Below are 22,024 nucleotides of genomic sequence, written 5' to 3' on the forward strand. Positions count from 1 at the left end.
TAATGTCTTGCACCATGAGGTCTGTTTAGATTCCTACAGATTAACTTCAGTTTAGAGAGTCATCGATGGCCACAGTTACTCCTTGGCTGTCTGAAACAGTAACCACAGGTACTGGGTGCACAGAAAATTGCACTGATAGTTCTAGGAGCAATAACCTTTTACCAAGACACAAAGACACCTTTTACTCCATACGAACTTGTGACTTTGGGGAAGAGGTGGGGCAGGGGAAAAGAAACAAAACCAACAAAACCCCCCCACAAACAAACAAAACCCAACCAAGCTCATTTGCTTCATTACAACAACAATTTTTTCATAAGTTAATGATTACCTAAAACCCACTGCACCTCCTTACCACAATGATGCATTTATGTGGGAGCAATATCATCATTCCTCTTTCAGGTTCACATTACACAAATTCCTCTTTACTCAGCAGCCAAGATACTTTCTGAGGAATTTCTTAGGAGATGAATGAAGGAACAGGTCAAAACAGGCTAGTGCCCAGTGCCATCCCAGATAAACCCTGGAAAATACTTGCCTAGAAGCCTAGATAGAAGGGATCTGTTACAATCATCACAGCTTTTTGATGTGGTTGTGCACTGCAACATCCTGACAGCTCACTCACTATTTCAAAGCCTCAGCAGGCAGTGAGGCTGAGCCACAACTTTCTACTCCTTTGATCCATGGATTTTGTTGGGGGTGAGGGGTGGGGGTGAAAGTGTGTGAATTGCAAACTTAAAGAAGAGAGTTACATCTGTGGTAACAGACATTTTCCATCCACAAGCCAAGGGTATTTTCATAATTTTACTTCCTTAAACAGATTAGCTCTGATTAACAACTACTTTTAGAAGCCTATGTTGTAATACCAGCTCCTCCCAGATTTTTTGGTTATTCCTCTCCACTCCACCTACAAAAATATGAGCTCATGTCTGGTGCTTGCTTCTAACCTTTGCCCCTTTCTTGATCAGAGAAGAGATCTGATATATGCCTTTATGCCCTCAGAGGTGCCCAGCTGAAGCTCTGGAGCAAATCTCCTTCTTCTACCATGATACTTAGCAAACTTCAAACTTTATGGAACTTTCTGTCTCTCCATCACACCACACCAGGGCAATGAGGTGTTTGACATTCTCTTAATGCCATTCTGAACATGAACCCAGGGTCTCCCTTCCTGATAACAGTATTTCCACAGATAAAGTATCCCCATTAGACACCACTTACAAGATGGGTGCACAAATGGAGAAACAGAGAGGCTATTCCTCCGATCCACAAATAGATGAAGGCAGGAAGCAAGGGACTTGTACCCACACAAGTCAACATTGCTCCTGACCTCTGGAGCTTTTTTTGGTTTGGTTTGTTTTTAACAACAGCTAATCAGTAGGCTACAGACATGAAGGATGCACACTGTGTCACTGCTTCTCTGTTGTCTCCTGAGCTCTGCCACCACCCACGACAAAAAAACCTAACAAAAAAGCCCCCCAAAACACCAAAACAGTATTAACTACTCCCAAAACAGTATGAATTCCACCCATGGATGACAACTGTCACTTTTATTCATAAACATGAGTGCAACATTGACTGGTGCAGATATGCTGTGATACATGGATATTAGGTTACTTCCAGTGTGCTGCACATTTCTGGTTCAAAAGACATGAACTTAAACTCTGGCTGGTTGAAACACAAGTGAGCTAAAAGTACAGCACTATACCTGCTCCTGATATGTCTGCCTTCTTTTTCTATTGCTGCAGGCCCTTTTTCCCAGTTTAAACTTCCTCTCCCCTTTTATGCCCCTTTCCCTCTGAAGGACTTGTGCTGATACTTGGCAGGTTAAATGAACATGCACTTCCAGCCAAGTGAAGGAACACCCAGGCAGGGTGAAGAATTTGCAAACTGCAAATTAAGGCCTGAGAGAGCAGAACATGGAGAGAAACAGACAAAGAAATTACTTTTTTGTGTTTCCACCTATAACTTACTCTTGCCAACATTCAAAGAACAAAAATTGGATTCATGAATGTTGTTTGGGGAGGAGTAAAGGAGAAAAATGTGGAGGCTGCGCAATAGCTAAACAGAAATGTGCACTGACTGGCACATCCATCCATCCATGTTTGCATGAAGCAGATGATGTTCTTTTGAAACAACCACCTACCTCACCTGCTGACATATTGACAGGTTTTGACTTCTACATCTGGACCCTGCCTTGATAGAGGCAATGTAATCCAAACTATGCTTTAATAATACTACTGCACTTTTTAAAAAGTGGCTATTTTTGAATGTTGTTATTATTCAAACCCCTTTCCATCTCTGGAGACTTCTATTCAGTGTGAAACCAGAGCTGATTTTCAACTGAGTTCCTTCTCTTCATGTGAGACCAATATGCCTTATCTAGTCAAAAGCACCTCTACCTCCAGGATTAGACACCTGATTTCATTAAGACTTCTGAAAGCTTTTAATTAAGGATCCTTCCTCTTTACACATTCCTGCAATCACACAGTATTGAAGACACCAGGTCATTTTCTCATTTTCATTTTGTCCCCAATAGGTTTCAGTAACTCCTCCTTCAGCTGGAAGTCTTTCTGCTGAGCTCTGGTGACAACCCCTGAATCACAATAACGTGGTGTATAACATGTACACTTGCCTCTGGCATGTAACCAGAAGGAGCTGTAGCTCCAGGGCTTCAGGGCACAATAAGGAGGACAATGCCATTCAGGTCCAGTACCTACTTCCAGGAGACTGTGTGTCTTCTGAGACTGTGATTCTGACCTAATCAGTCAAGAAAGGCAGTAAAGGAAAGGTGTGATTTCAGTTCAAACCAGTAAACATCTGAATTTAAACATGTAGAAAAACAGAACAAACACTGAGAAAGTAATATCGAAACAAATCTCATTTAAGCGAGGATTTTTCTTTCCTGCTTTTTTAAGAACCATTTATAATCCAGAGAAAGTTATAACACCATTCCTGACTTGGAATTTTTTCTACAGAAACAGAGAAAATAAAAAGTGTTCTGAGGTCCAGGATAAGCAAAGTGTTAAGCCTGCTGGACATCCCTCTGCCTTCAGGGTACTCCCACTTCCCAACTCCTTATATCCCACCAATAAATCAGTTGCATGGTAGCAGCTGCAAATGCCAGAGTGTGGAGAAGGAGAGCAAGGCAGAAAGATGGAGCATGGAGGTGCTTGAACCCTTTACAGACAGGGACTACCTAGAGAGATTGCCAAGAGACCATATTTATTTATCCCTTGGTAAGGCAATTCCTTTACTGCAAATTGTACACAGACTGAAATGAAGCTCAGGGTACAGAAACAGGGTTTCAGTGCTGCAAATAAGTCTGTTCATCTAGAGTCCTTTATTGTTGCTTGACCCCAGAGAGCCTGTCAAGTTCCTTCATCTTTTTTCCCCCTCAGTGTCTCTATGTAAATTACAGGAGCATCTTCCCTCTCCAAACAGTGACAATCTTTCACAGCTCCCCACTGATATCACACTGTGCTAACCCAAACTTTGAGAAATGAAGTTCCTGCCTTGTATTGCTCAGGTATGATAATCAGAAATTTATTAATCTCTTATCTTCTTGAAAAGCCTCACATCTAGTCCTATCAAGCTTGGTGGATAAATACACTCCTAGAGAAAAAGGTGTGTGAGGAGTGAGTTTCAGCTGCCGAAAAGACAGAGTTTGGGGCGTGAAAGATCCCAGCCCTCAAGCAGAAGCTGCTTTCTGCGTGTCCTGGCTGCTGCCTTGGTGTCCAGCTGGACCCTGCAGCACCCAGTGCAGATCACAGCTGGGCCAGCAAGCCACAGAGGACAGCTGGCTCTTCAAAACAATGCACCTCGCTCTGCCAACAACATAAAATGTCACTGCTAAACTCCACAGATGAACCAAATACACACAGAGCCTTGATTAACAGCAAATTAGCAAAGTAAATGACAAAGAGATTATACTCAGTCTGCTTCTGTGCATGTGTGTGGAACAGCAACTGAACACAAAGGTGCCCATTTAATGACACCAACACGTACAAGTGGACTAACAAAGACTGCACCTAAACACATCCACACACAGCAATTTGACTATTTGGATATACTTCATTTTGCAAGACATTTGTCAATACCCTTAAAATAACTTCACCTACCAGCATACAATTCTTGTCAATAAATATGGACAGTGACTTAATTGTCTTTTTCTAAATGTAAAATATGGTCCACAGACCATAATTCCTCTGTAAAACACCCCAAGAAATATACCATATAGGCCCATATTAATATATTGTCACTATTTTTATATGCATATAGGCATACTTAATATGCATACAGAAGCTTAGACTAAAAAAGACTTCTCCAGCTATTTTCCACTGTAACTACTTATTACACTTTATTGCACACAAAAATGGTTTTGGAGCTTGCAAAATAAATACTGCCCCCACCGTATTCCTCTCAAAGAGTAGCTGCTGAATCCCTGCAGAGCAAGTGGCCAGAAGGCAGGGGTGAGTCCACAAGCAGCTTGTTTGGCTGCTAGAGACCTGATTTGAGCAAGGCATAAATGCATTTTCAGCCATTTGAGTGCTCTGGGATCAGCTCACGGGATACTGAAGGGATGTGTCCAAGCACATTCTGCCCTGTGCAGTTCTCAAACATCAGACCTTCAGAAGAACTGATGGAAATAATAGTTTGGGTTTACACACACCTGGGAGACTGAAGGAGTTGAATATTATGGCATTGAGTACATAGGATCCCACTGGAATGGAAATATTTAAGCAGCAAATGAGGTGAAAACTTGCTAGGAGCAATGAAAAGGACCTCAGTCATTTGGCAAAGTGATGTCCGTGGTACCCTTAGCAACTGCCAGATGAGTCAGGCAGAGGAAGGTAATAAGAAGGGTCTGGGATGAGATGAGTTTGTGACAGATCCAGGGATGATCTTGACCAACCTCCCTGACACTGTCAGGGCCTTAAAAGAAATCAGACTGCAGTGGGAGCCCAAAGCGGCAGCCCTGGTGAAACTGCTAGGAGACCTGTACTTACCCCTGGATAAATCAATTCAATTTCTGGAGACTGCACACAACCTGGAGCTCAGATTCTGATGCTGAAGTCAGGACTGTCTGTCTCCAAAATCCTGCAGCAGGAAGCCATGCTGAGCTTAAAACCAGTCAAGCAAGCTGAGTTAAGCTCCACAGGTCAAGACAATATTAATACATAGAGAGAAAAAAAAGGCATGCAATGGATTGCTTCATTTTTGGCAAACACACAGAGGACAGAAATGATCACCTCAAGCACTGCTAGCTAAGGGGAACTGACAATCTGTCCATAGCCTGCTGCAATGCACTCTGAAAAGCAAATGAAATATTATTTTTCAACTGGACACCATTACACAGTTACAAGTCAGCTGCCAGAAATAACAGTATTATATGGAAAACGAAGTTCTAAGGTCTAAAAATTTGTCAGGGAGTTGGGATTTATTGTGAAGAGTTTGTCCTGTAAAAGTAGAAACAAAACTGGGTGCTGATGATTGAATGACCTTCAATATTAATGAAGAACGAAATATTTGTACCAGTGCTCAGGAAAACAGTACCTTACCTTTACAGGATAAAGAATGAGAATATTTGCTTATTGATGCAGCATGGAAGAAAAGTTCCAACTGTTTAAGTATATAAGCCTTGAAAACATGGTTAAGACAATACAAAATTACATCTTACAAAGCTTCACCCTCCAAATACTTTCCTTATAGAATGAATACTTCATTTAGGTAAAATATCAGGAAGTATAAACAGTGGGGCCTCAGAAAAAAGCCAGAGCAAACACAAACCAAGGCAAGTTTCATAACATGGGAATTGTATTAAATAATGAAGCAGCAACTGGTAATGGATTTTAGGCTAAAGTGTGTTTAGGACAGATCTAAATTTAGAGCAGATCTACAATATAACAGATTTCTGGTAAAAAAGGTGTTTTAATGTCAAGAAGGAGGTGGCTGTGATGCTGACAGCTGGTATCAGAGCAGTTGGCTTTTTATGGATATATAAGAGACAGACAAATCTTCACAGAAACCTCTACAATTTTTGGTTCTAGGTCCCACCTCCACTTTCTGCAACAGAATCTGCAACTGCTGGGGACACCAGGGACTTCAGGCAGCAGTCATCTCACCAGCTTTCCACTCAGAGGAGTGTGCACTGGGAGATAACAGCCCCCCTCAGTTTCAGGGCAGGAGGATGCCAGGAGAGGATGAGAACAGAACTCCTGCTCCCCCAAAAGGCCTCAGGCAAACCAAAGCAGATTAAACAAGTGCCTTGAGAGTGCTACAACAAACAGATAAGGATGTTTCAGCTGCAAGCCCAGGCAGCCACCTGAAGCAGCTTGCAAATTAAATGAACACCAACAGTAAAACCAGGTGCAATCCTGGGGTCTCATGGTGCGTCACAGCAGCCTGCAAAGTAGGATTTAGCTGGGAGCAGATGGATGTGTTGTGGGCAACACCACCCTCAGGAGCCTACCTACCTTCAAAGCCCCGAGACAACAATTTTGTTTACACTTTACCTTCATAATGTGCAATGTTTTCTTCCTAGTAAGAAAAGACAGGAGATAGGGCAAGGAAGGAGAAAAGTGGTGGCTAATACATCCTTGTCTACTTGGAGGCAACACTGACATACTCCCTCGCCAAACCCCTCATGCAAAACCTTCTGCAGTGTGATGGAAACATTGCCTGACAGAGCTCAGGAGGCTCACAGGGAGAAAACTGCTGGTATCAGCACAATGCAGATAAATGAAGGAAAATCCACTGGGAGTGCTGCTTAAAAGAGGAATAATAATGCAAGTTTATTTGGTAGCTGGTGGTCAGGCTTTCACTGGGAAGTCAGGTACACTATGGGTGGCTCCTGAGGATGAAATCGTCCAAATACTACTGTGTAATGCCTTTTTTTTTCTTTTCAGATAGAACTAGATGTATTAAAAAAATAATAGAAACACATCTGAATAAGAACACAGCCATTGCACTCTGGATTATTTCCATATGAAGCCCTAATTTCAAACAGATGATGACCACTGTGTGACAGGAACAAGAACAAAAATTACTGAGTAATGGTCTCTGAAATGTAATTATTTTAAACAACCTACTTAAACCATAGCTAACATATTAAACCCACACGTCCACAGTTAAGAAAGTGGAAGCACGAAGAAGAAACACTTGTGCTACTTGTTGTGGCCCTGAATGCACCAGAGGCTGATGGCACAGACACATGCTTGGCACCTTCCTCCTCACTTTTCCTTTTTGCACTCTGCTGTCATCCAAACTCAGCTCAGGAACTTCCTGCAAATGCCCGATCTAAGTTTAAAAAAAGTCAGACTTGTCATCTGGAACAGTTTCACCACCTTAACTCTTTAGCACACGGCACAGTTGCAGAGGATGACATTTATAGCCCAGAGAAGCTTTTCTGGTAGAGCTGTGCATCAGGAAATGAGTCCTGTTGTGTCATAGTAGAAAATTAATGTCCTCTTCTGAGGGTCTTCTTCAACCTTCACTTACAGGTTCAGAGCAGCACTGTTGTTTCTAAGTTAAAAGCAGACCATGCCATTTTATTCAAATACTCTCCTCTCTCTTTTCAGGATTCTCAGTTTATTGAGACAACAAACAATTGAAACAAATAATTGAAAACTAACTTGCCTTATTCAGCAGAGTGAAATTAAAGTTCCAGTCAATTCTAGGCCCATTCTTGAAGTACAGTAAATTATAAGCACAGAAAGGAAAATTCCCAGGAACCAATACTATTTTCATCCTGAAAATCAGGCTGGAAATCCCATAAGATTCTAACAATTTCTTATTTGGTTTTAAAACAAAAAAGACTGAGAGTTAAAGCACAATACCGGTACTCGTCCTGACCTCCAGGACTATGTAGCTAAGTTCAGCCCTATGTAGCTAAGCTGAAAACCAAAGAAGCAGATTAACTGGTTTTTTTTTTTTTTTTCAATCACAGGGAAATTCTTGCACAGCTAACACTCAGCTGAAAAAAAAATTATCATAGGTACTTTCAATTTGCTTGACCAGTCAAGCACAGGAGAGGTCATTTATCAGCAGTGCAAATTAAAAACTGAAGCCACCTCTGCTCTTTAAATTAGGGCACTTGCTGTCTGTCAAAGCAAAATCTACAAACTAAACAAAAAAAATCAGGCGTAACTGTAGTTAAAATTTTAACCATTGTGCACTGAATCAAACTGTGGTGCCAACAGCAGGTTGGGTTTACATGTGCAGCTGCAAATATTTCAGTGACAGCTACAAAGCTGTTTGATATAAGCATGAAATATTTGATTTCTCATGATTTGTACCCTCAGCTATTTGGAAAGGCCCCAAAGTGGACTACTTTGGACAGGTATAATTCCATGCTTCCCCCTGCATTTTAAGCCAGCTATGACAAAGTTTGACAGGACAGCTGGTTGGCCCTGCTAAGCCTACAAGTTCCTAAAATTTCGGATCACAGAATTTACAGCACTATTAGGCACAGGATAGAGGTTTTCATTTCTTTCACATGATTTAACAGCTGCCTGTGGCCTTGCACAGTTGTGCTCATAGTAACTGATGCTCCTGGCTTTAAAAAGAAATAGAGGGGGTGCCAAAAAGTGGTCCAATACAAACACTTCAAATCTGTTTAAAACAATTGTTTAATGGTTTTCTCTAAGACTTAATCCCTTGCTGCTACACAAAAGATTTTGCTTGCAGTGCCCAGAAGTTTTCTGAAAGGTTTTCATTACACAGAGGGAGAAAAAAAAAAAGACAGCACATCTTGGGATAAACTCAAAATTCAGCTCAAAAGCAAGGAGGTTGCTATTGAAAGAGACATAGTTTTGGCTGGTCAGTGTCCCCTGATTTTAAGTCAGCTTTTCATAGGTACTTCTAGCTCTACAAAAGCCTTGCTGATGGTTGACAGCCTCTGGCCAAGTCCCTGGTACCCTTCAGAGCACAAAACCAAAGAAGCACCTATTGGGTTTTCTTTTTGTTGTTGTTTTTACACCTTTAAAACATTGTCAAAACCCAAAATGCTTGCAGGCACTTTATATGCCACGTGGAACCAACCCTGGCACCAACCAATTTTGTCTTAGCCATGGCTTTAAGGTGCCAGTTCAAAAAGGGTCGTGCCTCACAGGTAGGTGCAACAAAATCCATTCATGCCAAGAGCAGCCAAGTGATCCGAGAAAATGTGTGCCACTTGAGGATGGTGGCAAGGATGGCAGGAGCTGAGTGGCCAGTGGCAGCCACAGCAGCCCAGGCTTTAGCTGTGCCTGCCACAGTGATTCAATCAGAAACGAAGCCAAAGGAGGCCACAGGTATGGATCTCCCCTCTCAGCACATCCCCTCTAGATACAAAATACTTTTGCAACAGTAAGGGAAAGCAGAGAGGAAATAAAGTCAGTGAGATATAATCTGTGCAGGGAAGGTTCTGAAATTTTATGCTGTCCTCTGTACCTGGTTTGAGTTCAGAAAGAGGAGGGTAGGTTGTTGCTCTGATTTGGTGAGGGAAAAGCCACATGAAGCGACTCTAACACTGCAAATGGAGGGAGGCAGAATTGCAAGAATAATTACAACCCAGGAAGGCACAGAGCAACCCAAGAGCAGCAAGACACCACACCTGCCTGCCTCCTGCTCTGCTCCAGCATTACCTCTCAGATGTAACCACAGAGTTTCATTTTCAGTCTGCAAGACAAGGGAGGAGGCGAAAAACAAAGTAAAAATACATGGTGCAATGTCAAGAGAAGGAGAATAGGCCCCCCAAAAAGGCAAGAGTGAGCTTATTTAGCTGTCATCATCAAAATACTTTGCCAATTCTTTGCAAAATGAGGGCAAAAGGGTGTGTTATGTATTCTTCCTTAAGGCTAAAGGTTTCAAAATTCTCAGCCAATTCAACACCAGAAGTGTTGGTTGGTTTGTTTGTTGGGGTTTTTTCTTTTTTTTTTTTTTGGTTTGGGTTTTTTTCTTTAAAAAGTGCTTTATGTATTTTTTTTTTTCCTGTGAACTAGATACTCATGCTGACAGTTGCAGAATCCTGACTAGCAGGGCTTTCCATGCAAGTCACCAGAGACATTTAAGTCTAAACACATTACCTTAGGATTCTCTGCTTCCCCATACCTGCACCCTCTCTTTCCATGAAAAGGGAATCTAACCTTTGCCTATTAAGCAAAGGTTCCTTTTCTTAAAAAAACCCATATTCCACACATGCACAGGAATAGGGACAGGAAGACAAGCACAATCTTTTCAAGGAGAAGAGAAGGATAGCTTTTGTGAACAAAAATGGAACAGGGCATGGAGCAACTGCGCTTTGTGCTTCCGAGGAAGTCCCTGTCACCTAAATGCCAGTCCTGGAGCTGGTGCTGTGCTGACCCTTGGAAATACACTGCCCCAGCCTCAGCATGCCCACTTCTCCCAGGATATCCAGAAATCCCTCTTGTGAAGCAGACACAAGTGATGTTATGCAAGTGACAAGGAGTCAGGACGAGCAAACCTTCAGAGGGAGTCTCTTCAGTTCACAACATTTCATGTTCGTTTTCAGTTATCATCACATTTTAATAGGCTTCTTAACTTACCTCTTAACAACCTGTCTCAGTGACTACCACAAAACTGGGGAATCCAGGTCTATGGGCTGTGCTCTGCAGCCCAAAGCAAAAGTTTCTTGTGCATCTGCTGTAGGACGTGAAGAGCTGGCCTTTGTCACTGAACTATGAGGTAGCTCCTCATAGAGGTGACAGGCACTAGTAACCTGTCTCTAAGAAGCATATGGTGAGCTTGAGCTCAGTCACTTGTTTCAGAATAAGGATTGTAAAATAATAGTTTAAGTTTGGCTCTAACTTGTGAAGACATTTCTTTTTCTACTAGTTATCAGATACACTTTTTGGCTCTCCTAACTTTAGGAAAAATAATTTGTTTTTTTCTAGGACTCAGCTATATGTATCAATTGTAAGTTACTTAAACCAACACAATGACTCCTGGGAAAGGACAGCTTGCCCCTGTGCTGACCCAAAACATTTCTCATTTGCAGTGGTTGCACAGACAGCAAAAACTGGTTAAGAAGATACAGCAACTTGGACTTTATAAGAAAAAAAAACCCTGCTTTCAGTAAGGAGAGAAACATTAGACATTAATCTTTCAGGAAATCAGAGAAGCAATTGTTCATTGAGTTTTTTTACTATCCCCATAACTGCCAAAAATTAAAACACAGTATGGCAACTAGCAGGCCTGGTGCTTTTTTGTGTTTTTTTCTTTAATTTTTATGTGCCAGCTAGGAGCAAATCTGTTCCAAGTCACATTTACCCCATTACCTTTTAAACCAGACACTATCAGGTATAATATGAGTTTCTACTTATTCTCTCCTTGATTATATACAGCTGTATTAAATCTATTTTAGCTAGTTAACATTCCTAGTCCAGGCACGTCCTAAAAAAATTGAGCTGAACTTTACAGTCATCAAGCTACATCCACAGGATGCAGGAACAATCACTTCATTAGCCTTTTGCAACAGCTTAGCTTTCAATAAGCTTCATGCTCTGAATAATCAAGACAGTCAGAAGCCAAAGCTCACTGCATCAGATAAAAAAAACATACAAAAGTTTGCATACAGTAAGATTACCTCTAACTGGGTTTTTTCAAGCTGCAGTTTGCATCTCAGTTGTACATATACCACAATTCTTTATTTCCAGTACACATGGTACGAAAAGTAGCTCTTCCTCTCCTCCTATTTAGGGTACAATTGTGCCTAGCACCATCTAAGTTCCTTCTAAGCCACAAATTGTAAGGATTCTCATGGAATGAGAAAGGAGAGAGGAAAATGAGCAGAGACATATGGATTAATTCCATTTGTGGGTTTTACATTGCTCTGCTTTCAAAAGAAAGGTTTATGGAACCACCTATAGTGTTCATGTGAAGTGCTGAACACATCAATAGCTGCTTGTCAGGGGTTGCTTCTCACAAACACCTCACTGATATGTCAGCCCTATGTCCTCACATCACCTGCTTGAGAAAGGGCAGGAAGAGCACAGCAAAACCCTCAAGATAATATAACTGCAGTCAAGAACTCAACAAAGGAGGAGGAGGATGCTGGAGGCTGTTCCCCTTGCTTTGACAGGAAATACTACAGACAGTATTAGGTGGGCTTGTCTAAAGAACCTCACACAATTAAATAAGGCAAAACTGTCTGTGGTAATACTTTGAAGAACAGATTTTGTGGTCTGGGGTTTAATGAAAAAAACCAGGTATCTTTATGTAACAATTAGAGTGGGTGGACCTCAGAAGACTACAGGAAAAAATTTATGATGAACTACCTCACTGCACATCTCAAAAAAGCTGGGATAAATGCTGGTGCAGGGCAGGAGGGTTGTGATCTCTAAGTGCTATTATCTTCTAGGTGTTTCTGGTAGAATCTATCCTTCTTGCACACATCTTCAGACAAGTTCCATCAGGGGGTGCACAGGACCCATGTAACACCCTTATGGAACTGTAATATCATGGAATGTGAACACAGCAAAGTGTGACAACATACAAAAATCCCAAACACCACAAAACAAACCCCAAACGCCTTACATTAGCCATGCCTGCAAAACAGGACAAACCACAGCCTCCTCCAGTTCCTACTGCTCAAACCAACAATATTAAAGACTGTAGGAACAACCCTAAGAAGAACCTAACTAAAAATCATACATAGCTATAGGCAGTGTAATTGCTTTTGCTGTTGAGAGAGTACCTTGCAGGGCAGAAGACATGTTTGGCCCCAAGAGTTGTCTGACATCAATGCCTGAGATAAAGCACAGGGGAACTCTTTGGCACAGTGCTCCATCAAAAGGTCTGGGAGAAGGGACAGAATCACTGAACAGCTTTGGGAGAGCGATAAAGGCATTCCCACTCTCACCAGAATCCCCATCAAACCACGTTATTACCACACTGCCATCATTACTATCACTCTAGTTCTGTCATCTCTTTGAAAAATGAAGGAACCATGTACATAAGCCTTTCCAGTCCTTCAGCCAGAATCACATCTAATGGATGTTTTTTATAATTTCCCACAAATCACTGACAGGATGAGAACAATTATTGTGTCTTGTTGATGTCCAAGTCAAACACACAATTAACGGGCAGACTCAAATAGCCCCATGTCTGGAAGAAAGTCCATTACACATTCCTCTGATATTTCCCACACAAGATAGGGTGACTTGAACCAGAATATTTAGAGTATGCAGTAAAATGAGTCAGAAGCAAATTTGAGGCTCAGAGCACCAAGGCAGCAGTGGTCAACTGTTTCTACCCCAAAAGACAAGGGCTTGCTGTGTTGTGAATATTACAGCAGCTGGTTATGTTGTGCCATTAGCTGCACCAAGCAAAAGGCATTGTCTGTTTAATGCTCACAATAGTCTGACCTGTCCCTGATGCCCATGGTGCCCAGTGGTGGCACCACGTTGGCAGAGGCAGAGAGGTTTCCTCAGGCAGGTGGCTTCCAACACCAACAGCAGAGCAGACCAGGTGTGCTGAACTTCAGTGAAGTGGGAGTTCTAAAATGCCAATGCCTGAGCATAATTGAAATCATCTCCAGTTACTGACCTGACAAAGGCAAAAAATCCCTTCTATGCTGACCTAGTATCGCAGGGTGGGATACTATAGTATCGCAGGGGTGGGATTTTTGGGAACCTGAAGTAAACAACTTCTTTTAAATTACGACAGTGATCATTTAAGATCACTCCAGATTTATTTGTCATAAATTTGACTTCAGGAACCAACAGAGTTAATGGATTATACTCAAAAGGCTTCTGAAGCTTTCATAAGGCTGGAAGATCATTGATCCAATTGGACTGAAGCGTCCAGGAAGAAAGCATATCTTAGGAAACTGATCTCTACACTTCAGGAGACCTAGCCCTGGCAAGATCATAGCCAGAAAAAAAACAACAGACCTTAAGGATCTGGTTTCTACAAAAGCCATGACTCAGAAGAAGATACAATTTCCTCCAAGATACATTTCAGCACTGTTGCATAGGACTGAAATGCATTTTCCAAAACCAAAGCACAACGCAGAAAAGTGGAAATGGCACAAGGTACCTTGTGGCAGCTCAGAGCCATGGAAAGGAACAAGAACAAAGCTGCATTTCCTCACACCGGGGACCTGACTGAGCAGGGTTGAGATGGCACTGACCAATTTTTGTAGCAAACAAGACAGGCAGGGCTAAGCATGCCTACAACATTTAACTAAGTTGTACAACAGCCTGCTGAGTGTAGGTTGGGCATACATGCTCCTGCTGCCGGGTTCAACTTCAGTTCTAATTGAAGTAGTTTAATGTGCTTTGTCTGAACTACTTCACATAAACAGGCACATATGCACAATCTGTAATTGAATAATTCTCTGTTTTCATTCAGTAATCCACATTCAAGGTCACAAAAAACCAGGCCAGATCAGAATAATGATTGGCTTTGACTACAAAGGGTAATTCTGAGAGCTACCACATTCAAGCAAGCCCTAAGTATGGGTAATACAGTTGGTTCCTGTGGTTTTCATCATCTGGGAATGTGAGAGAGGATTTGGGGGTTTGAGATTCCTTTCCAGTTCATTCACCATGTAAGTACAGCCACATTTAAAGGGAATTATATGTGCAACTTGATCTCATTGCCTCAAGCATACATTTCTTTCATCATTCCACACAGGGAGAGGTTCTATACTCTGGGTAATGGAAATGACACTTTCCACTCCCAGCACTTCCTTGACTCAAAAGAGTACAGGAGAAAGCGCAAGCAAAGGGTCATTGGCATTCAACATGCCATCACTTACCATATTACAGTGATCATCTACAGTGACAGCTGTTATACCCTGAGATCCTGGAGTATTCACCACTAGAACTGGTCATTTGAGCTGTGTCTATCTAACTGGCATAGACTGAAAATGCTCTTCTGCTAATCTGGTTAGCTACCTGAAAACATTTTCAGACCAAAAAGATCCATTAGAGACTCTGATACCCCAATTAATCAATCAATGAACAGCAAAACCAGGAGAGAAAACAGCAGCTAGAAAATTCTTCCTGTTTTCACTGAACTTGAAACAAGGTTTTTGCTCTGAAACAATCCAGATCTCATTGTGCAGCCAAGGCAACTACAAAACTTAGCCTCAAGTTCTTTGGTCTGAATAATTCCAATGCTGAAGTCGCCACAGCAATAAAGGCTGGGCTTCTTTCCCACTTCCTGTGGACTGGACAGGGACCCAACAGTTTTTCTTGGACCACTTCACAGGATAGGTGCCTCTCTTTGCCAAGGTTAAGTTTGTAGGAAAGGCTTATTTCAAGAATTTAGAGGAAGTAGTGGTGAAGTCTCTTAAAACACTGGTTTAACCTCTTTTCTATCAGCAATTCACTCTCAATATGTGAACTCTCAATGGCCAACTGGTTATAGTCCCAGAAGCATGAAAATGACAGAACAGACAGTATCTGCAAAATAAAAATTTATGATTAACTTTGAAATGCACAGTGAAAGGCACAGAAAAGTTGCAGGAAAGGAAATACTGATTAGGTACTGGCAGGGAGGCAGGGGATTCTTCACCATGAGAGCTGTCAGGCACCAACAGGTTGGCCAGAAGGTTGTACCCTTCAAGACATGGAGTAGCTGACTGGGCAAGGTCCTGAGCAAATTGATCTAACTTGGAAGTCAGCCCTGCTTTTGCAAAGGTTTGGACCAGATGACCTGCAGAGGTCTGTCCCAACCCAAGAGAAAAGCAAAAGTGGGAATGTCCAAAATTGTGTGACTGAAGCAGTATCATTAACTACTGAGAAAGAAGTCCCAAGTTCTGTAAGACAGCAAAATAACCAACCACAGGTGACTAAACAGCAAACATGGAGAGAAAGGAAAAACCTATAAATTCAACTTAATGCAAAATGAAAAAAATAATTACTTCTGTAGTCCTGTATAATAAGCTAAATGTTCAGAAGACCAAAATGCCACTGAGGATCCTGAAAACATTCACTTAATGCAGTACTGGAATGCCTAACAAATAACACAGAAATAATGCACAACTCTAAGGCAATATATATGCCCTCACTACCATCCAAATGCCACAATCCAATCTTTGGAAAAAAAAAAAAGACTCAAGAGAAAGGTGATGAAAATGAAACAGGAGTTAACAAGAGGTAAGGCCAAAAAGCTTTTCTGAAGAATACAAAAATGAACAACATCAAAGTTATGAGAACTCCTAATGACATCCATCCACTGGAAGAAAGAAAGAAGATGCATTTAAAAGTGAAAGAAGTTCTGTGTGTCTTACTACTTACTCCAGGGGTGAGGAAACCAGTCATGCTTGTTTCATAGCCAGATTACTATCTATGCCCTGAACCAGTGCTGTGACAATTACTGGGTTTGTTGTCAGAAGCAGCAGTTTGCTTTCATCTTAGAATTAGATTCTGATACGGAGCAGCATCACCAAGCTGACTGGCCTGGCGAGGTAAGGATCAGCTGAGATTTCATAAAATGCAACCAGAATGCTACAGAAACATCTGCCAAAATTCACAAAGAAAATAAGTAAACAATGTACTGAATTAGTTTTCATCTCAATGTCATAATTTCTAGTCTTTAGATAACCTATTAGTTATGTGCCAGTTTTGTTTTCTGCATTAGAAACTTATAAAAAAAGTACTATTTTGTTGTTCAAAGTACCATACACCACGCTCACCACCTTCACGTACCACAGCTGTGCTTAGCTGAACAATTCTCAATTATCAGTGGTTAGAGTAAGATGCAAATGTGAGAACTATTTGCTTTAAAATTACTGTAAGAAATTTTATAATAGACCTGAGAGCAAACAGCACCCTGGAACTGTGCAAGTTTTAAACTTGGCACATTCCTGTCTTACCCTAAATCTCTACTGTTTGTAATTTAGTTCAAATCAGAAACAAGGCTCCTAAAGCTATCAAAATTTATTCTGTAGCACTTAAGTTTTCCCACATTTCTTCATTTGAAAGCATGAAGGAACAGTTAATGTAGTGAAGGAAAGCTTTGAGTTACTATTTCTTAGTTAATCTTCTGAAGCACATTTGCATCTCCTTACTTACCTTGAAGGGGAAATATAACAGAATAAATCTGCCAGGGCTTTGCTCATCTCCCTGAATGTGCTACATTACTTGAACAAATACAAGCAAGAATTGAAAAGGTTTATCTTAATTTTGATTCTAACTTGTAACACAGACTCTCTTTTTAGTTTACAGTACATATCTCAGATGAGGACCATTGCCGTGATAAAATGAAAACTGACTGCTAAGCCCCTTTGAATGGAAATACCATAAAAATAAAGCCACTAAAATACAACTTCATTTAACACTGATAAAACAAACTGACAGATTGAGATAACAGTCATAGTCATACGTACACACAGATAACTTTTGTGACTTCCAGTATCTGAAGATATTGAAGATGGCACAGTGTAGTTATCTAAAGTTTGTACCATATTATGTAATCTACTTCAACTCGGTTAAAAGGCACTGGTGTTTCTCAATAAATGTCTCTGCACAGGCAAATGAAAAGAGATGGAGAACAGAACACTGCCTTTAGAACATGCATAGGAAATTTATGCTAAATACATTGAGCACAGGACAAAGGACAAAAAGAGAGCTTACCAATTCTCTTCAAAATATAGCTACTGATTTTTTTTCACTACCCTGCACCTATTTGCTATCAGGGTCAAATAAGACAACAGTGGTCTTTTTTCCCCCCTCCTACATCAACGATTTGTTTTTTTTCAGAACAGGTTAAATAAAAACACGTACAGAGGTTCTTAAAATTCTATCTGAAGACTTCAGTACAAGAAGACAGACTAGATGGAAAGGAATGGGATATGCCTGTAACTGATAGAGCCAACTAATATTCCTACTCAAAGCTGGTATTTGAAAGCCCTATGGCTGTAAATGGAGGACCTTGGGGCTGCAGCCACTCAGGTTTGCTGCTTCCCCTCCCTATATCCAGCAGGTAAGAACTGGCAACATACAGGCTGGAAATCTGATTGCTCCTTCAGCTTGCTGACAACTTGATACATGCATTTTCATTGTGCAATTATTCGTGCTGCAGTTTTATGTGACCACCATACAAAATGACTTGTTGAACTAAGAAGGGGAAAATCACAGTAACACTGAGGCCTGCCTACAAGTTTAGTTACCTTGCAACTCCTGTTAACTTGGCACTTCAGTTTTGTTAACAGGATATCACAGCAGGAATCATAAGAGTTGAAAATACAGAGTGAAAATATGTTTGTTTTGTGTGTTCAGTGATGTGCTATGTGCATATGAAATCTGAAACAAATCCAGAAATTTTGAAAACTTACAGGACTTTCACACTGCATTTCTGATAATCCTGCTTCTCATTCCCTGAAAGCTTAATCAACTCTCATTTAGAGCCTCTGTGCTAGAAATGTTTTTAAAAAAGTGTTTTGTGTTTGGGAAACTGTTTCTGAAGTAAAAGATACCACATTTTTAGGCACCACCACACATTGCTAGTTTGCAAAGATAAACAAAATGATGACAATGTCACTCACCTCATCCTCTTCACTGACCATAACCAAGGAATGAGTCTTCTCACATTTCTCACATAACCATTAAGATGGACTTTTTCATTTTTTTAAGTCATCATGGCATACTTCAATATATTTCTGATAAATTACTGTCATAAATTGACTTCAATCTCATAAGATTTGCAGGACTATCCAAACAAAGTGGTCAATAAAAGATAGCTAGATACTTGGATGTTTTATCTGATATTAATCCCACATCATCTCATCCCATGTATTTTTAAAGTAGCAATGTAATAGTACAATTTGTTAACCTTTCCCCTGCTTTCTGTATGAAAACTCTTGTGTACTGCTGCAGAAATAATGGAGATAACACTGACTACAGCAACTTGGGATAGTAAATCTAAAATGGCCTCAACAGCCAAATATAATTCCACACAACTTTTGCATGAGTCTAGGTTTAATTTGCTTTACAGGACAGTTGGCCAAAACAATGACATTTATCATAAAAATATCCTCTCCATTAAGCAAATCTCATTTTTCTTTCCAAAAGAAAATTCAATGTATACTCTGAGTGTTCAGTGGCTCATTTTCAAGATCAGCCCACACAGATTTTTGCTAACAAAACAAAGCAATTCAGTTAAAAAATGCAGACCAATGTAATGACATAGTCATATTGCTTTTGGCTATGTTAACTTTAAACACCATGCCAATTTCACTATTTTTCTTTAGGTTTTATTAGAAAAAAGCAGCAGATCAACATTACAATTCAGAGTCTAATCTAAATATGCACTTGACAATGAAGCACATCTGAATATGAAGTGAAAAAGGATTCCAGAAAACCTTCAGTTTTGCCAATCTTCTGCTACCCAAATCATGTATCTTGTCTTCTGGCTTTCTGATGACTGAAATCAAACAAGGAACAAAAGATTTATTGCTATGAAAACAAAATCATAGTACAGTAGTACAAGTCTTGGGCGCTAAGCATACTCAAGTTAACTTAATTTCAAAGTGTACTTAAATCTTTTGTTTGGCCATGAAAGTCCGTAAGCTGACTGACCCAAGTATAAATTGAAATGGCAGGTCTGGAAAAAAAAAAGTTAGACAGCATGTTAACCTCCAGTTTTCAGACAGTAATAAAAAGATACAATTCCAACAGCCAAGAAATTAAAATATAAAAAAAAAGTTGATCTGACATTCAAGAGCTCAGTTTATTCTTATGCTCATTTTGTTTGCGCCCAAAATAATTTTAGACTCACCAGAAAAAAAAAAGGTATTTATGGACTATCACACAATTGAAAAAGAGAAACAATTGCCTTTTGACTTGGTTATTTTCCCCCACTGAGGTATAAAATCTACATATAAATTTGATACTTCACTATAACAAATTGTACTTTTCATAGTTCTGATTTAGTTTCATTAAACCCTGTTTACTTTTTTTTTTAAACCACAGAATTCTTATGTCATGATACTGAATCTGGTTTCCAGCTCTCTCTTTCATTTATTTGTGGATCTATATTTAGTAGTCTGGTTACCACTGCTAACCAGGAGAAAAAGAATTCTTGAAACTTTCTTCATTACAACAGCACTTTCAGCAGAGGTTACTGATGTGCAAGCAAACTAAAACGATATGTAGCTCTTCAGAGAGACTATTTCATTGATTATGTTTCCACTGTCCAAACGTTCTCTAAATTATTTGCTGGAAGAAACTCTTTCGATCTTGTAAACATCAGTGGGCACAGTTTCACTGCTATGTGTGGTAGTTTCACATCCTTATACAGGAAGGCTGGTTCACAGATACTGAGAAGCTGCAGGAGTTCTAACAGCTGAGGAACTGTGGATTCTGCTGAGCAGAAGTTTCTTCTGTTGCTACTTAACAGTGTAGCCAAAGTATCAGCCGAGGTAGCCCAGTCAATCTTTGCTTTTCTCGAGAGCCTCTCAGAATATTTCTGGAAGGGTGACGTTGCGGAGCAGCCACTGCTGGGAGCGGCTGCCGGTGCAGTCTCTGATGCTGGGTACCTGGCTGTCCTCTTCAGTGGCTTTGTCCAGGCACTGGTTACTGTTCACATGCAGCAGGGTTAATTTCTTGAAGACAAAATAGAAAGAAATTAGATTTATAAAAATCACCAGGCATAAGGTAAGCAAAAAATTTCTAGTTGCCATCAAAACTTTTCCATAGGTAAGTAGGAACTAGATGAGATCCTGTGGTTACTGACTCCAGATCCCAATCCTAAAAGACATTTAAATATGATATCTGACATTGTAGATATTAAAAGCAGTGCTTTATGAAAAACAAAACAGTCTGAACTTGTAAATTATGTTCTTTATCAAGCAACATCCACCATTCTCTAAATAGGACTATATAGCCAGGGATCTCTGAGGAGTTAGAAATTACAGGTTGGTAAGATATAACACTTCAATTATTAGCTATAATAGTAACTTTTATCAGATTAGAACGAACATATTGAGTATGTTTTCAAAAGTACTTTTTCTTCCTCAGTTGGGGACACAATACTGACTTTACACTATGTTCTTTTAGCACTTTTTTAGCTCTTTTTTAAAAGTATGTTCTTTTATAAAAAGTATGTGCAATTTCACATAAACACATATCTTTTCCAGTACTTTTCTAATCTCTCTTATGCAATCTTTGGCACACCAATCCATCTACACCTCAGCACTATCCTCATGGAGAAGAGGTCTCCAGAAGATGCATTTCCTGCCACTGTACTATGGATACTCCTCTTTGCACCAACTTGCCTATGGTACCACAGACATTACTATCAGTATTTCTTCTCTCATGCAGCAGCTCAACCAGGATGCTGGAATGATTGAAAAGTTGTGGCCTTATGTGCAAAAGCAGCAAAGGGTAAAAATAACAACAACAAAAAAAACTTTTTCAAAAACCCGAGCACATCAATCTCCTGCACTCATACAGGTGCTGAAGAACAAAGGAGGGAGTCAAACATAGGCAGAAAGAAAAAAAAGTACAGAAAAAAAAAAAATGAAATTCAACCATGTGGGCAGGAATTCTTGTAAAGTACCCTATAACTTTTTTTTTGTGCTTTATTATGCAGCTTTCAGTAATGTCATGAAGATTATGCCTAGATTTTCTGCTGAGAGAATAAAGAGAAAAAATACATATAAGCAAATTTATGGCTGAGGTTCAACATAGAGGAAGGCTGTGGCAATTAATGCAAGACAGACTATTGCAATTAGATGTCTAAAGATGCATTTTTCTGATCACTGGTAAGGTAGAAACCTAATGAAAAGCACTTGCCCTTTGGTAAATCACAGTAGGTGGTAATATTATTCATATTATTTGCTTAAGTCAGGTAAACTAACTACATTAAAAGCAAGAATGAATGGTTCCCAAGACAAATTTAATCCTACAAGCCTGCAGCTTTCTTCAGTGTCCTATCAACAGCTGCCAGCAATGTGCAGAAATCCATTGTCTTCCACATTAACTGCCATCCTAATCACAAAAGCATCACTCATACATATTTGCTCTTAGTCTAAAAGGCTGCAGGCTTTGTCAACACCTCGGCTACTGAAGTCTAT

General features: G+C 40.2%; 1 protein-coding gene across 3 annotated transcripts in view; it reads right to left on the reverse strand.

Moving 5' to 3' along the window:
• Nucleotides 1-18,908: 18,908 nt before the first annotated feature.
• The window catches only part of GALNT1 (polypeptide N-acetylgalactosaminyltransferase 1), a 90,324-nt gene continuing 87,208 nt past the window's right edge, over nucleotides 18,909-22,024 (reverse strand). For all 3 annotated transcript variants that reach the window (XM_085052251.1, XM_085052250.1, XM_085052252.1), the window contains one exon: nucleotides 18,909-20,551. In XM_085052251.1, the coding sequence (XP_084908377.1) occupies nucleotides 20,405-20,551 (147 nt within the window). In that variant the 3' untranslated portion in view covers nucleotides 18,909-20,404. The remainder of the gene's footprint in view (nucleotides 20,552-22,024) is intronic.

The sequence above is a fragment of the Lichenostomus cassidix genome, chromosome 2 (assembly GCF_008360975.1).
Source record: "Lichenostomus cassidix isolate B80296 chromosome 2, HeHo_3.0, whole genome shotgun sequence".
NCBI lineage: Eukaryota > Metazoa > Chordata > Aves > Passeriformes > Meliphagidae > Lichenostomus > Lichenostomus cassidix.